This window comes from Solanum stenotomum, chromosome 4, assembly GCF_019186545.1.
Source record: "Solanum stenotomum isolate F172 chromosome 4, ASM1918654v1, whole genome shotgun sequence".
Taxonomy (NCBI): domain Eukaryota; kingdom Viridiplantae; phylum Streptophyta; class Magnoliopsida; order Solanales; family Solanaceae; genus Solanum; species Solanum stenotomum.
Window position 1 is genome coordinate 62596026 of NC_064285.1, and position 16262 is coordinate 62612287.

General features: G+C 33.1%; 4 protein-coding genes across 5 annotated transcripts in view; all 4 read right to left on the reverse strand.

The window, feature by feature from the left end:
• LOC125862143 (uncharacterized) overlaps positions 1-16262 on the reverse strand; it is a 339538-nt gene that overhangs the window by 111140 nt on the left and 212136 nt on the right. The window lies entirely within an intron of this gene.
• On the reverse strand, positions 345-9550 carry LOC125861644 (receptor-like protein 43). Its single transcript, XM_049541499.1, has 6 exons — positions 9320-9550; positions 8895-9207; positions 6925-7177; positions 2925-3166; positions 2277-2774; positions 345-1618 (listed from the first exon to the last, which is right to left on the reverse strand). Exons 1-6 carry the CDS (start codon positions 9548-9550, stop codon positions 345-347), a joined length of 2811 nt encoding a protein of 936 aa, XP_049397456.1.
• On the reverse strand, positions 9551-11094 carry LOC125861645 (receptor-like protein 37). The gene is made up of 2 exons (XM_049541501.1): positions 10604-11094; positions 9551-10037 (listed from the first exon to the last, which is right to left on the reverse strand). Exons 1-2 carry the CDS (start codon positions 11092-11094, stop codon positions 9551-9553), a joined length of 978 nt encoding a protein of 325 aa, XP_049397458.1.
• LOC125861646 (receptor-like protein 7) overlaps positions 11275-16262 on the reverse strand; it is a 14687-nt gene continuing 9699 nt past the window's right edge. Inside the window, exon 4 of the mRNA XM_049541502.1 lies at positions 11275-11441. Coding sequence (XP_049397459.1) covers positions 11275-11441 — 167 coding nt within the window. The remainder of the gene's footprint in view (positions 11442-16262) is intronic.

Sequence of the window (16262 nt, forward strand, 5' to 3'; positions counted from 1 at the left end):
CATTAAAAACTAGGTCGGATACAGTATAAAATAAACCGGATACATAATATGTAGATTGGATACATTAAATACTGGCTCGGATACATTAAAGAAATAAGAGATTTTAGAGGTTTTTAGAAATAGAAGGGGATATTGGAAATAAGGGAAACATAAGACGTGTATTTCAGTAATTTTTCTTAATAATATATCATATCATATCATATATTATTATAAATGGGAAGAGCTTAACCTCAAAAGTTGAATTACGAAAATACCCCTATATTAAATTAAAAAAGTAATAAAAATTAATTAATTAAATAATAATCATATATCATATTATTATATTATTATACTAATGCTAATCATCATATACCTACTTGTTTGTTTTCTCCGTTTGTTGGCTNGGGAATAATGCCTTGGAAAAATTCCACAAACCATTTTGGCTTACCAGCTTTAAACATGAGGTTCCACGCAATAGTTCCAACAACAAGTCCAAAACTGTAGCCCATGACTACTGATTCCCATGTAAATCCACTAAAAAAATATGTCTCGTCCTCTTCTTCTTCCTCCAATGGTTGAGGAATATGCAATGGATCACCCGTTCCACATTGCTTTGATAAAGGAGGACCACATAAATCAAGGTTGCCACCATATGAGTCATTTTCAAATGTGTTGAATTGTGGACCGTGAGGAATTGGTCCAACGAGATGATTTTGAGAGAGGTTTAAGACTGCTAGAAAGTTCATTCTTGTCAATTCCCTTGGAATCTTTCCAGTGAGCCGATTCCAGGAGAGATCTAATGCTTCAAGCATATTCAATTGTCCCAGTTCCATTGGAATATGACCTGTGAGATTGTTATGGGATAAATTGAGTAGCCTAAGTGAGCTGAGATCCTTTAGTGATTTCGGAATGTCACCTTCAAAATGGTTGCTTGAGAGATCTATGGCTGTCTCAATTGTGCTGATTCTTTGTAGCTCAATATCCTGCCCTTTGATTACCAAACTCACTGAATCCTCATACAATATGGCAAATGGTGAAATCAACACGGATATCATGTACTCGATATTTCCTGTGTCTTCACCATCTAATTTGCTCATTGCCTTGAAGTTTCTAAAAACTTTTGCAGGAAGTGAACCACTGAATTCATTACAAGAAAGATCGAAAATTCGCAACTTGGGAAAACAAAACTTAGTCTGACACGTACTTATAGGTCCATGAAACTTGTTCGACTTTAATACAAGGACCTGCAGCTCTTGAAGAGTTCCGAGCCAAGCTGGAAACGTGTCATTTATAGCATTGTTCCCCACATCAAGGACTTCTAGAAGATTACATTTGAGCAACGACACAGGGACAGGTCCTTCAAATCGATTACCATTTACGACAATGGTACTCAATGAAGTGCTGTGTGCACATAATGGGGGAAGACTCCTTGTGAAATTGTTCCTTCTTAAGTCCAGCACCATTAGACTAGCCATGCTTCCCAAGCAAGGTGGAACCGAGTTACTGAAGTTGTTGCGTGATAAATCTAATAAGGTAAGCGAGTTCATGTTACAAATGGATGAAGGTAGTGGACCCTGAAGGGAGTTAAATTTCAGATCAAGATACTGTAGACTATAGTAATGAAATTGCGGTAGGTGGCCTGTTAATGAATTGTGAGAAAGGTTTAGTGACTGCAACGAGTCCCACCTCATGTCGCTAAACCAGTTAGGGATTTGACCACAAATCTTATTGTTAGAAATATCCAAGTATACAAGTGTCTTTAAATTTCTCAACAAGCGTGGAAAATCCCTCAATTCACAAGATGATAAGAACACTTTTGCTAGGCTAGGAAAGGTGATATTTATTCCCACATCGCCGGTGATGTTATTTGATGAAAAGTCAAGGAGGGCCAGGTTTGTGAGATTCACAAGTGATTGAGGAAAAGGACCATTGAGTTGATTATGATTTAAATACAGAGTCTCTAATGTTGGGTTTGTTTGGATCTCATCAGCCACTCTACTGAATTGGTTATGATCGAGATACAAATAACGCAAGGAAGGGAGGCTAAGAACCCAAGAGTATTGTGCCATTCAGTGAGTTGTGAGACAAATCTAAGTATTGAAGACTTTTCAAGTTTAAAATTGAAGAGGGAAATGGACCGGTGAAGTTGTTTCTAGAAAGATCCAATTCAACTAGCTCTTGGAGGTTAGAGAAAACATGGAGAATTGTGCCTCCGAGGGAGTTGTCATAAAGATCTAAATGTGTGAGGTGCTTCAATTTAGAGATTGTGGAAGGAATATGGCCAGTGAAATGATTACCCGAAAACCATAACTCCCTAATTTGTGTTAGGTTGCCAATGGAATCAGGAATTGAACCAGAGAATTGACATCCATAGAGGTCCAAGATATTCAAGGAACTCAAGGTGCCAATTGAATCAGGAAGCTCACCGGAGATGCCTGTGTGTGCAATACTCAACTCCAACAGAGTGTTGCTCGGGTGGATCTCTGGTAAATCTCCTTTGAGAAGATCATTGTAACCCAATTTGAGTGTTTCCAAGTTTGGCAGAAGGAAAAAGCTCTCTGTGAGAACACCTTGCAAATTGGTTGATTCAAGATCCACATACCTTAAGGAGGAGGAAGACATATTCGTAGGTATCGGAGATGAGATGTTGACATAAAAGAGAGAAAGTACCTCCAGATTTGTCAAGTTGTGAAGCATTGTTTCAAATGTTCTCTCATCAAGTTGGAATCCATAACTATAAGAAAGATCAAGTGAAACCAAATTGGAAAGGTATGAGATTTCTGTTGGGATTCCCCCTTGAAAGTAAGAAAAAGAAAGGTTGAGATGCCTCAAATTCGTCAATCTGCCAAAGTTATGTGGGATTAAAAAAAAATAGAAGTAATTGTAAGCAAGGTTTAGTGTGTGGAGATGATGAAGTTGGAAGAGGCTGCTGTTGGGATGAATACTTCCATTAAGGTGACTGCAACTAAGGTCCAACTCGATAACATGACCGGTTAACATGTCACAAGTGACCCCGTCCCAAGTGCAGCAATCCTTGCCCTCATTCCAAGACTTTGTTTTTGGGAAATAAGTATCACAGAGGGATATACCTTTGGATATAATCTCAAAGGGTTGTTTGAACTGAAGCAAAGCAGAAGATTCAGTGGGAGGGCAAAGATGATGAACAGAGGATGAAGAAAAACATCCACTAATTAGCAACAAAAAACAGACAAGTGAATAAAAGAAAAAGGAACGTCCCATCTTTGTTTTTCTTATTCAGCACTAAACAGGATGGATGTTCTCTTCTTACAAATCAATCATCAGTATCCATATATATATTTGAATGCTGAAGATTGCACCGTGTGTAACACACACTGCAGAAAAAATTTCTGCAAAGCCAGTGTGTTCATAAACGATATGTAATTTCAAACAAATTTCCGAAATAGTGATGTGAACTTGAGACAAATATCTCCTACAGAAGACCAGCCTTGCTGTCTTAAGGACTGAATCATGTGTAACACATAACAAAAAAAATGGTACTATCGTATAGTTGTTCACAACACCTAAATGATACAAACAACAATAATATACTCGGTTGAGTATAATCCCACAAGTGGGGTCTGGGGGAGCGTAGTATGTATGTATACCTTATCGTAACTTGTGGAGGTAGAGAGATCGTTTTTGATAGACCCTCTATTACAAATTTACAAATTTTGGCATAAGCATTACACTTAGGTACAACATGGTAACACTACAAGTAAGTACCATTTATTTTGGGAACTTCTTCTTAATCTAAGATAATCATGGAAGATCGAAAAATGTGTAATTCATTTGCTCCTTTAATAATAATGCTACTAAATTGGGTTCAGATGAACTCGTAACTTTGTTCAATACATTTTACAATGTCTTGGATGTCATTTGAAAAGATAATTTCTGAACTTTTAACTTTAACGGTTGATGCCTACTTTGGAGCCAGACTTATACGGTCCAATGTGGTATAAAGCCCGTTAATGGGGGAAAAACTCCTATCAAGATTTTTCTTCATTCTCTGAGCTCTAACTCAAAGGGATTTATCCATCCTACCATAACCGTTGTTTGTAAGATTAAAAAAAATGTTGAACTAGAAAGATGTGTTGTTTTGCATTTGCCTAATTGATTTTGCAAATGGACTCTTCCAACATTCTAAACTTAATGGGCTTTTAGAAGCTGCATGAAGCAGCCCAGCCCATATTTAATCTAAGAAATTCAAGTACTATATATAGACATTAAAAAGGAAGCAAGAGCTCTCTAATATACAAGTTTTTTTTTTAGTTTTCCACCCGGTTTTTAGAGCCTACATTGGAGTCCAGATTGAATACGAGACTTCTGATTAAGAATAAAACAATCTCACCATTGCACCATAACCCAAGGTTTCTCATAATTTTTAGTTGGGAAATACTATAATTGTCTTAGTGATTGCCAACAAAATTGTCTTAGTTGTTCACTCTTCAAATTGTCTTGTATTGTTGCAATTGATAAATTCATTTTACTTTGGGACTCTTGCTTAGGATAAGCGTCCTACGATTGATAAAATTTTATATAAGTAAGCAAGCTTTATAACTTAGTAACGTGTTTAAAGTCGTGTGCATCTAGGGTCAAAATGAACAATATCATTAATGGGTTGGATTGTTACATTTTTAATGCCAAGTACATCTAGCATTAACTATATTTGATGTATCAAAACTACTTCATAATTTTTTTTCATTTTTGACTTAATGCATAACAACCCCTTTAAATTTATGTTAGCAAATTTCATTTAGACAATACTTGAATTGTTATTTATTTCATTAATTGATGACGTGAATACATGATAAAGTGTTTTAATTCGATACTTTATGTTGGAAATTTTCTACGCATATTTCGTCTCCTTTAATTTTACACATCAACCTCAATCAAAAAACATCTGAACTATTACAGCTTATTTTCTCATGACATAAAAAAAAAGAAGAAATTGCAATTTTTATTACAAAAAATTGATGAAAATTACAGTGAATCTGGTCTTGCAAATGTCCTAATTCAACTACCCCAGCACATATGCCTGGTCTTTTTTCCTATCTACATTTTGTTCTATTATATTTTTATTTATATTATTATCTTCGGAATATCTTTAAAGTAAATGTTTGGTAATATTAAAATGAGCTTAATTATGAGTATTTTAATACTATATAATTAGATCAACTATTTGTATTAAACAAATGCAAAACCGCGTGGCTTCAATTTCTTGATTACTTAAGTNATGTAAATGCTTGGTAATATTAAAATGGGCTTAATTATGAGTATTTTAATACTATATAATTAGATCAACTATTTGTATTAAACAAATGCAAAACCGCGTGGCTTCAATTTCTTGATTACTTAAGTCTTACTCTAATATTTTTTCATGTTTTCACAAACTATACTATATAAGAAAATTTTATATTATCAGGTCACTGAAGCAACGTATACAATAATTGTTTATAATATGTATAAAACTTGCTACTTTAAAAGTAAATCAGAAAATCATATTTGTCACACCTTTGAATAGACCGAAGGATGCAGTGATTGACGTCCCAAAGCGTTGGCAGAAAAACGAAGATACTATGAAGTCCCAAAGCGTCGGCAGAAAAGCGTTGGAAATCCAGTTGCTTTCTGTTACCTTGGAATGCCTCTTTTCATACTTGAGCTGTGTTTCACATACTATGAAGTGCACCTTATTGTGGATTACAATCAATGTGACTTTTTCAAAGTGTTGTGACTTCTCAGAAATGTCATGATTTTTAGATAAGACACAAAAAATATTTGTTCATACTACCCTTTGTTGACTATAAATAGAGGGACTTCCTCTCATTTTCCAACCACAATTTTTTCTAATCTTCTACTCTTCTTCTTCTTTCATTTTAATTTTTTTTGTGTAATTTATTGTTGTTGAGTGAGTTCGAAGTTTAGCGGAATATGAGATACCACTATTCTGATGAAGTAAGTCGTTCTATCCTAAGAGAGTATATTCCATAACCTCGAGTACTTGAGGAAAATAATATAATTTTGATGATATAATAATTATTACTATTTTTGCTTATTATACACATTAGTATGTTGTGTTCCAATATATGAAGTTAACATGATGTAGTCTAAATTCATTTGTTTTTGTTAACAATTTCTCTTGTGATGTAGATATATGCTTTTGAATATCTTTTTCCAAAATTTAGAGAATTGTCACGATTTATTTTTGATACTCAAGAAAAAAAAATGACTTTATTTATCAGTGCTACTTATGTGATTATGACTCTCAAAAAGTTTTCTTCAAAATAATTATTATATTATATAAACATTGCCCTTTTGTTTTACTTATTTACTTTTTCTTAATATTTCAGTATTTTAGACGAAGAAAAGTTCATATGATTTGTAATAACGCCAGTTGAAGTTTGTATTAGTTTAATTTTTATTATTTATTTAATAGCTAATTTTATGAGATAAATATTTTCATTAGTGCAAATATATACTTATATTTGGGTAGGTATTTGTATTTAAATTAAAGTATTATATATGTCACAAAAGTATTATCAAGTTAACCAGATCTTCTAACTTCAAATTATATTATTTTAAAATGTTCCGAGTTCTTTTTTTAAAAAAAAACTCACAACAAATGTGAAAATATGTGAATATATAAAATGTAGTTGTTCTCTTCACATGTTCATATGACATCTAAACAATTTAACGTAGAATACACATGCAAAGCACATCTGGTTAGATGACAAGAAAAATACATAAAAAAATATTGTCTACAAGATTAGTAGGAAAGGAACACATACAATTTAAGTTGCTGTCAAACATATACACACACCAAACAAAAAATTAATTAAGTCCGTCTTCTTTGAGCTCTCTTCTTTGGCCTTCTTTTTCTGTGGGGAATAATGCCTTAGAAAAATTCCACAAACCATTTTGGCTTACCAGCTAAACATGAGGTCCCACGCAACAGTTCCAACAACAAGTCCAAAACTGTAGCCTATGACTACTGATTCCCACGTAAATCCACTAAAAAAATATGTCTCATCCTCTTCTTCTTCCCCCAATGGTTGAGGAATATGCAACGGATCACCCGTTCCACGTTGCTTAGATAAAGGAGGACCACATAAATCTAGGTTGCCACCATACAAGTCATTTTCAAATGTGTTGAACTGTGAACCTTGAGGAATGAGTCCAGCTAGGTGATTTTGAGAGAGGTTTAAGAATGCCAGAAAGGTTAAATTTAAGATCAAGAGACACTAGACTATAGAAATGAGATAGATCTATGTGGCCTTTGATTCTTTCTAGCTCAGTATCTATGGTTGTCATAATGACAAGAGTACTCGGATGTAATCTCAAAGGGTTGCTTAAACTGAAGCAAAGCAGAAGCTTCAGTGGGAGAGCAAAGATGATGATCAAAGGAAGAGGAAAAACATCGACTTGTTAAAGAAAAGGAAACATCCCATCCTTTTTGTTTGTTTGTATTCAGCAAATAACAGGATGTTCTCTTCTTACAAATCAATCATCATATTCATATTCATATTATATATAAAAAAAAGAACATCAAAGTGGAAGACCTTTACTTTTCACCAAAGAAATATATAACAAAGACTTTCATATGCGTTTTCCTTTCATAAAATGTCACTTTACTTTTACATATTATTTTTTTAGTATTTTGTCTTTTTGGTCAAAGACTTTATCCATGGCCTAAAACCTTAACTTTTTTCCCAATAATACAATGTTTTTTTATTCTTCTTATTTGACGTGCAATTTATGTTTATGGCATAATACATAAACGCAGAGGCGTATCCAGGATTTTGGCAAGATGGGTGCACGATTACGAAAAAATGCATCTTAAATATAAATTTGACTTTAAAGTTCTTAATATGAACCATTGAACTTTAAAAATTATAGGTGCAAAATATATAATACTACTAGTTTTAAATTTTAATGCACACATTTGATTTAATTATATAAAAAATTTACAGTGCTAAATTTTTTAGGAATTTTCAATGTAACACACTAAATTTTTTTGAAAAATTTAAGGAAAAAAACAAAAGAAAAATTAGTTGAAACGCCAAAAGTGTAACCGATAACCACTTGGAGAGGTGCTACTCAAAAAGACAAGATAGATATAAGATTTTAATTTCTATCATTACTTTGAGAGGTGCACCCAATCATTATCGTATTATTATTTGATACTTTAAATGTGGGTTCACACATCTATATTTAAATATTTTTCTTAACATATAACACTAATATATATGATCTAGAGAGGGGAGCATGGGTTCACATGAACCCATGGCACCCCTCTAGATACGCCCTTGCATAAACGTACCCTTCAACTTGGTTTCAGGTGATATTTATGTCCTTCAACTTTGATTGTACACAAGTACACTTAAATTTTTATAAAGTTGTATCCTACCTAGCGTCCCACAGCAGGTACCGGTGAAATAATGGAGGTGCAATGTTTAGTATCCAGATGGCATTTCTGCTATAGTAGCATCTATGAGTTCTTCAGTGTTAACAATATTAACCAAGCCACAAAAATAGTTATCAATCTGCATTACAGTTATTCAAAAGAAACATACAATTTTTCTTTATTCTAAATAAGAGATCATATGTTTTGAATGGATCAACTTCAATTTCGAACTAAGTTTTGGGAAGTTTACTAACAATGCTTAGATCCTTCCACCACAAACAAGTCTCCGAAAAAGATACATTAATGCTAAAAAAACACACATACAGTTAAGTTTGTATAAAGAATATACAAACAACAAATAGAAAATTAAAAAGCGAAAAAACAGAAACAGAAAAGTTCAATCTTTCAATCTTCCATTATGTCTGCCGTCTCAGCCTTCTCCTTTTGTGGGGCATGATGCCGTCAAAAAATTCCACAAACCATTTTGGCTTACGATAATTAAACATGAGGCTCCACGTGACAGTTCCAACAACTAGTCCAAAACTGTAGCCTATGACTACTGATTCCCACGTAAATCCACTTAAGAAATATGACTCATCTTCTTCTGCTTCTTCCTCCAGTGATTGAGGAACATGCGAGCGATCACTCGTTCCACATTGCTTTGACAAAGGAGCACCACATAAATCAAGGTTGCCACCATACGAGTCATTTTCAAATGTGTTGAATTGTGAACCGTGAGGAATGCGTCCAACGAGCTGGTTTTGAGAGAGGTTTAAGAACGCCAGAAAGTTCATTCTTGTCAATTCCTGTGGAATCTTTCCAGTGAGCCGAAGAGAGATCTAAAGCTTCAAGTGTATTCAATTGCCCCAATTCCATTGGAATATCACCTTTGAGATTATTATGGGATAAATTGAGTACCCAAAGTGAACCGAGATCCTTTAGTGATTTCAGAATGTCACCTTCAAAATGGCAGCTTGAGAGATCTATGGCTGTAACAATTGTGCTGATTTTTTCTAGCTCAATATTGTTTCCTTTGATCATTAACCTCACTGAATCCTTGTACACTTCATCGATGGCCATTTCTAGCTTATACATAGGCCAGTCTTTGATCGCTGAATCAAACAATGATCTGTAAACTGGTGTTTCCATTTATCTAATGTCACTTTTGTCTGTGCCATTTTTTGTCATTGCCTTGAAGTTTCTAAAAAAATCTGCAGGCAGTGAGCCACTGAACTCATTATGAGAGAGATCAAAAATCTGCAACCTAGGAAAGCAAAACTTCTTCCTAGAATTTATAGGTCCATGGAACTTGTTCGACTTTAATATAAGGACTTGCAGCTCTTGAAGAGTTCCAAGACAAGCTGGAAATGTGTCATTTATAGCGTTATTCCCCAAATCAAGAACTTCTAAACCAACACAGTTGAGTAATGACGCAGGGACAGATCCTTCGAATTGATTACCATTTAAGATAATGGTCGTCAATGAAGTGCTTTGAGTACATAACAGTGGAAGACTCCCACTGAAATTGTTACTTCTTATGTCCAACATCGTTAGATTAGCCATGATACCCAAGCAATTTGGAATCGAGTTACTGAAGTTGTTGCGCGAAGTTACATATGGATGAAGGTAGTGAACCCTGAAGAAAATTAAATTTAAGATCAAGAGACTCTAGTCTATAAAAATGAAATTGTTCTAGGTGGCCTGTCAAAAAACTAAGTGAAATGTCTAGTTGTTCCAAAGAGTCCCACCTCATGCCTCTAAACCAGTTAGGGATTTGACCACGAATCTTATTGTTAGAAAGATCCAAGTTTGAAAGATTCTTTACATTTATCAAGAAATGTGAAAAATCCTTTAGTTCACAAGATGATAAGAACAAAGCTGATAGTCTAGGAAAGGTGATATTTATTCCCACATCGCCGGTGATGTTATTTGATGAAAAGTCAAGGAGGGCTAGGTTTGTGAGATTCACAAGTGATTGAGGAAAAGGACCATTGAGTTGATTATGACTTAAATACAAAGTCACTAATGTTGGGTTTGTTTTGAGCTCATCAGCCATTCTACTGAATTGATTATGATGGAGCTTCAAATTAAGTAAGGAAGGGAGGCTAACCACCCAAGAGTGTATTGTGCCATTCAGTGAGTTGTGAGACAAATCTAAGTATTGAAGACTTGTCAAGTTTAAAATTGAAGAGGGAAATGGACCGGTGAAAGTTGTTATTAGAAAGATCCAATTCAACTAGCTCTTGGAGGTTAGAGAAAACATGGGGAATTACGCCTCCAAGGGAGTTGTCAGAAAGATATAAATGTGTGAGGTGCTTCAATTTAGGGATTGTGGAAGGAATATGGCCAGTGAAATGATTAAGAGATAAAGCCAACTCCGTAATATGGGTTAGATTTCCAATGGAATCGGGAATGGAACCAGAGAATTGACATCCTCGGAGGTACAAGATATTCAAGGAACTCAAGGTGCCAATTGAATCAGGAAGCTCACCGGAGATGCCTGTGTGTGCAATACTCAACTCCAACAGAGTGTTGCTCGGGTGGATCTTTGGTAAAACTCCTTTGAGAAGATCATTGTTACCCAATTTGAGTGTTTCCAAGTTTGGCAGAAGGAAAATGCTCTCTGTGAGAACACCTTGCAAATTGGTTGATTCAAGATCCACATACCTTAAGGAGGAGGAAGACAAATTCATAGGTAACGGAGATGAGATGTTGACAGAAGAGAGAGAAAGTCATTGAAATTCCTCAATCGGCCAATGTTATGTGGAATTGAAGTAGGATTAAAGTCATTGAAAGCAAGGTTTAGTTTCTGGAGATGATGGAGTTGGAAGAGGCTGCTATTGGGATGAAAAGTTCCAAAAAGCTGACTGCAACTAAGGAATATGGCCAGTGAAATGATTACCCCAAAACCGCAACTTCCTAATTTGTGTTAGGTTGCCAATGGAATCAGGAATGGCACCAGAGAATTGGCATCCTACAAGGTTCAAGTTATTCAAGGATCTGAAGGTGCCAATTGAATGAGGCAGCTCACCAGAGATTCCTGTGTATGAAATATCCAACTCCATTAACAAAGTGTTGCTCCGGTGGATCTTTGGAAAAACTCCTTTGAGAGATCATTACCACTCAATTTGAGCGTTTCCAAGCTGTTTAGCAGAAGGAAAAAGCTCTCTGTGAGAACACCTCGCAGAGTAGTATATTCAAGATCCACGTACCTTAAGGAGGAAGAAATATTCACAGGTATCGGAGATGAGATGTTGACATCATAGAGAGATAGTACCTCCAGATTTGTCAAGTTGTGAAGCATTGTTTCAAATGTTCTCTCATCAAGTTGTAATCCATTACCATAGAGCTCTTGATTCCTTTTTAATGTCTATAGTACTTGAATTTTTGAAATTATATGTGGGCTGGACTGCTTCATGCAGTTTCTAAAAGCCCATTAAATCTCGACAACTTTAATTTTCCCATAATAATACATGGTCAAGAATTATAATGCTGGAAGAGTCACTATATAAGTAAGCAAGTTTTATAACTTAGTGACCGTTTAAAACCTTGTGCATCTAGGATCAAAGTGGACAATATCATTAATGGGTTGGATTGTTACATTTTCAATGCTAAGTATACCTAGCACTACTTCGTATTTTTTTCATTTTTGACGTGATATGTAAAACCCTTTTAAACTTATATTAGCAAATTTCATTTAGAAAATACTTGAATTATTATTTATTTCATTAATTGAGCACGTGAACACATGATAAAATGTTTCAATTCGATACTTTTTATTGGAAATTTTCTACGCATATATCGTCTCCTTTAATTTTACCCATCAACCTCAATTAAAAAACATCTGAACTATTACAGCTTATTTTTCCATGACATAAAAAAGAAATTGCATTTTTTATTACAAAAAATTAATGAATATTACAGTGAATCTGGTCTTGCAAATGTCCTAATTCAACTACCCCACCACATATGCCTGGTCTTTTTTCCTATCTACATTTTGTTCTATTATATTTTTATATTATTATCTTCAGAATATTTTAAAAATAAATGCTTGGTAATATTAAAATGAGCTTAATTATGAGTATTTTAATACTATATAACTAAATTAACTATTTGTATTAAACAAATGCAAAACTTAAGTCTTACTCTTTTATCACTAAGCACCATAATTTTATTAGAATTTCTAAGCAAAAACTTTATCTGGAATTAATTATTAATTTCCATGGCAAGGAGAAATTCTCGAGGGTCAATGGTACGTGATCTGAAAGTTATTGGACAATGGACACACTCTGTCCCTTAATTTTTTTAAATATCATATTTTGCGATATGGTTTGAATTCGTAACGTATGCCTAATCCACATATAAGGTATTAAGCTCTTATTATATCTAGGCCATAATCCTAGGGTTAATTATTTTCATTTATTTTTTATTGCTCGACAATTAATTAAAAAATATTTTTAGAAATATTATTATATGGTTAAAGTAGCGTCAAACCCAGTTTTTGTTTACTTCATCATTTAATTTGAATTAATTAGTGTGTTAATTAGTTGATGTTGAGCTGGCAATGTTTGGTTTTAAAAAATTATTAAAATCTCCAATTTGGCAAATCATTCTAATTACAGGTAAATTACTTTGCATTGAATGCACCATTCCCACAACCAAATTTTATTTTATTTAGTCATATATCCCCATAGATTGAGGGAATAATTTTTTAAAATATAAAATGCATGCACCTCTTACTACTTTTTTCCTTTCTCCTTCCCTCCTATGTAATCGAAAGAATTTTGAGAGTCAATGATACATAGTTTGAAATTTAATAAATAATAAAATTGGCCTTTAAAATACTTCAAGTTATTTTTTATGGGAAATCAATCTTTTTTAATTTATGTTTTTGTAATAGAAAGTTTGAGGCTGGTAACTCAACTTTCTTCTTGATTGACATATTTTTACATTATTTAAGCATCCTCATTTGAAATATCATCATATACTTAGTTTTCTCTAGCTCTTATTTTCTTCATGCTTGTTAGGTAGCAGAAGTTAGGTACTTCATTAGTATTAGTTGGGTAAGGCCTAGCCCCCCGTGCTTGTACTTGTCCATATTGATATTTTTTATGTTTAATAAAAGATCGCTAGACACTGTCTAGTGGTAAATTTGCTTTAAAAAAAAAGCCTTCTATATTTATTATTTAAAATATTAATATCTTTTATTTGCAATAGAATGCTTTTTTGATTACTATAGTCTTAAACTAAAGATAGATAGATAATATGGATTGGAATGGCCTTTAATTTGCTATAATTTGAACATGAGACCTCGTGATTCTCAATCAACTTTATTGAATATTCGGGAACACCTTTGGGTGCAATTGTTTAGATTAATTTAGTTGGATAATAATCATGATCTCTACAAGATAGTGGTTAGGTCTACCTACACTCTATCCTCCCAAACCTCACTTGGTGGGATTTCATTGATTATGTTGTTGTTGATAATAATCACTTGGTGGGGGATTGTGTTGAGACGAGCGGTGCCTTCGTGCTCCATCATTTCCTTAAGCGCTCTTCTCTCTATCCTGACACTTCTGATGTTGTCATTTTCATCGCCTTTGCCCACCCTTTCTCTCACTATGAACGCATCCTTCGAAAGATGGTCAGCTCTCCCTCACTCCATTTATTGTATGACAAAATACTTACCTACCCCCCTGGCGTTCACCAAGTACTGTCTTTTATATAGACTAGTTTTGAGCACGTGCGTTGCACGTGTATATTCGATGCTAATAGTTTAAACTTCTTAAAATATTAGAAATAACACCAAAACTGAAAGTGAAGGATACATGCTCAATTGATGAATAGTTCAATCGATATTCACTATCATCACAAAGTACATCACACCAAAAGTTAATATCAAATGAAGTTGAAACGATCCCCTTAGTTTTAAGAAAGAAAGAAAGTTCCTTTAGCATTGTATTCTATTACTTTGATAACTACTACTATAGTTAGCAGTTGTATACAGTCAACAAATTGCATAATGTTTTCTTGTATAGTGCTTTTAGTCTATCAAAAAATATTCGACCTAAATGATATTTCAACGATAAATAGTGTGGATATGAGCAACACCACTAATGGTTACAAATACTTTAGATGAAAGTAGTGTTTGTTGAAGTTGTATCAACTTAAGAGAATTAATTTAATATATATAAATCATAAGTGCATGTATAAGTATCCTTTATTTGATTTACTTATATGAGTCATTTAAACTGGAAATTTGGTAGAAAATATTAGTTGAATATGATGTATATTGTATTATAAAATATAATACGACAATAAGTCAACATCAATGTATTTTGTGTGAGCCTGAAACACCATATAAATAATAAATTCATATTTCAAATCAAGCCTTCTCAAATTCAAGTGCACCTAGATATCACCATCTCGACTTCTTCTTCCCCATGCAGTCCATCTACCATTTTTGGATCTATGTTTTTTTATCTTTTAGTTTGTTGTTGCATCTCAAAATTCATAGACTTCTCAAAGGAAGATTATGATAGATAATGTAAGTGAAGAAAATAACATAAATTAGTGTATTTTTATTGAAAAAAAAGATTAATAATACACTAAGCAGTGAATTCTTACAAGGAAGAAGCATGTAGTGTTCTATCTTCTCACTTCAAATAGGGATATTACTGACCAAAGGTTAAAACCTATAGAACGTTATTGACTTGTTGAGTTAATTCCTGCAAAAAAAAAATAGAAATTAGTGAATTGTGTCTTATGCAGTGTAATATAATATCGGAAATAAACTATCTTCATGCCATCTTTTGCCAACGTCTTCTGTTCTATAGTTCAAAGTACACTTCTTGTGCCTTGAACTCACTCAATCTTAAATTGTCAAATTTAAGAGCATATATATAATTTGATATGGTTGAAATAATACAACAAATGTGGGGTGATTGAAGAGATTTAAGGTGTTATAAATATTTGTAGAATTTAGTATAGCCATTTAAAGTGCAAGTTCAAATTGATTGAGAATGGACCTATTTGAATGACTTGATTATTGCATATATGGAAAATGATTGTCCAAACCTGTAAATTTGAGCATCTAAATATAGTTAGTAGGTAGACTGTATAATAGATTATAACTTAAGATAGTAGATGCACCTTATAGTAATTCAAAAGATCATAGCCACTGAATTTTAACATTTTCGTCGAGTAAGAAAAAAAAAACAGCAATAAAAAGTTTTGAATTATGTTCATCCAAATCAATAAATAAAAGTAGTGACATAAATATTTTTCATACTATCTCTAGATATAAATGAAGTGTGATCCTTACCTATATGCTCCAAATGTTGCTAGCTGACCAAGTAAACCAAATCAAAAGAGCAATGATTGCATCATGAAAAAAAAATATATAGTGCACAGCTTACAAAAAATATGAAAAAGGCTAAAGTCAAGTGTGAATCATCTATGAATATAACATTAATAGTAATGTCACGAACTTAGGCCTTTTTATATTAAAGAGAATATTTTTTCACCATTAATCCAAGGAATTTGAAAAGACCAAAAATGATTGATATTATCATATGAATGAATTAATGAATAAATTAATATCAACCCTTCCTCTTCTTTCAGTTTTAAACCGGTAGTAATTACAATGACAGCATTGTCTTTTCATATGATGATAATATCATTAGTATTAATTAGTATACTACGGTCAGTTTATTGTTTAATAATTTAATATTTAATTAATTATACATTTTATGAAGAGATTTTTGGATTATTATTATTATTATTATTAATTTATTATTATATACATATAAATTATAGATGATAAATATGTATTAAATTAGATATTTTAATTAGGAATTAA

Excerpts from the sequence above, each read along its gene's own strand:
- LOC125861645 (XM_049541501.1), bottom strand. The coding sequence starts at position 11,094 with ATGAATTTGTCTTCCTCCTCCTTAAGGTATGTGGATCTTGAATCAACC. Across the intron at positions 10,038-10,603 it reads TCTAATAACAACTTTCACCG|GGTTCACTACCTTCATCCAT; the intron begins GTCCATTTCCCT and ends AATTTTCTTCAG.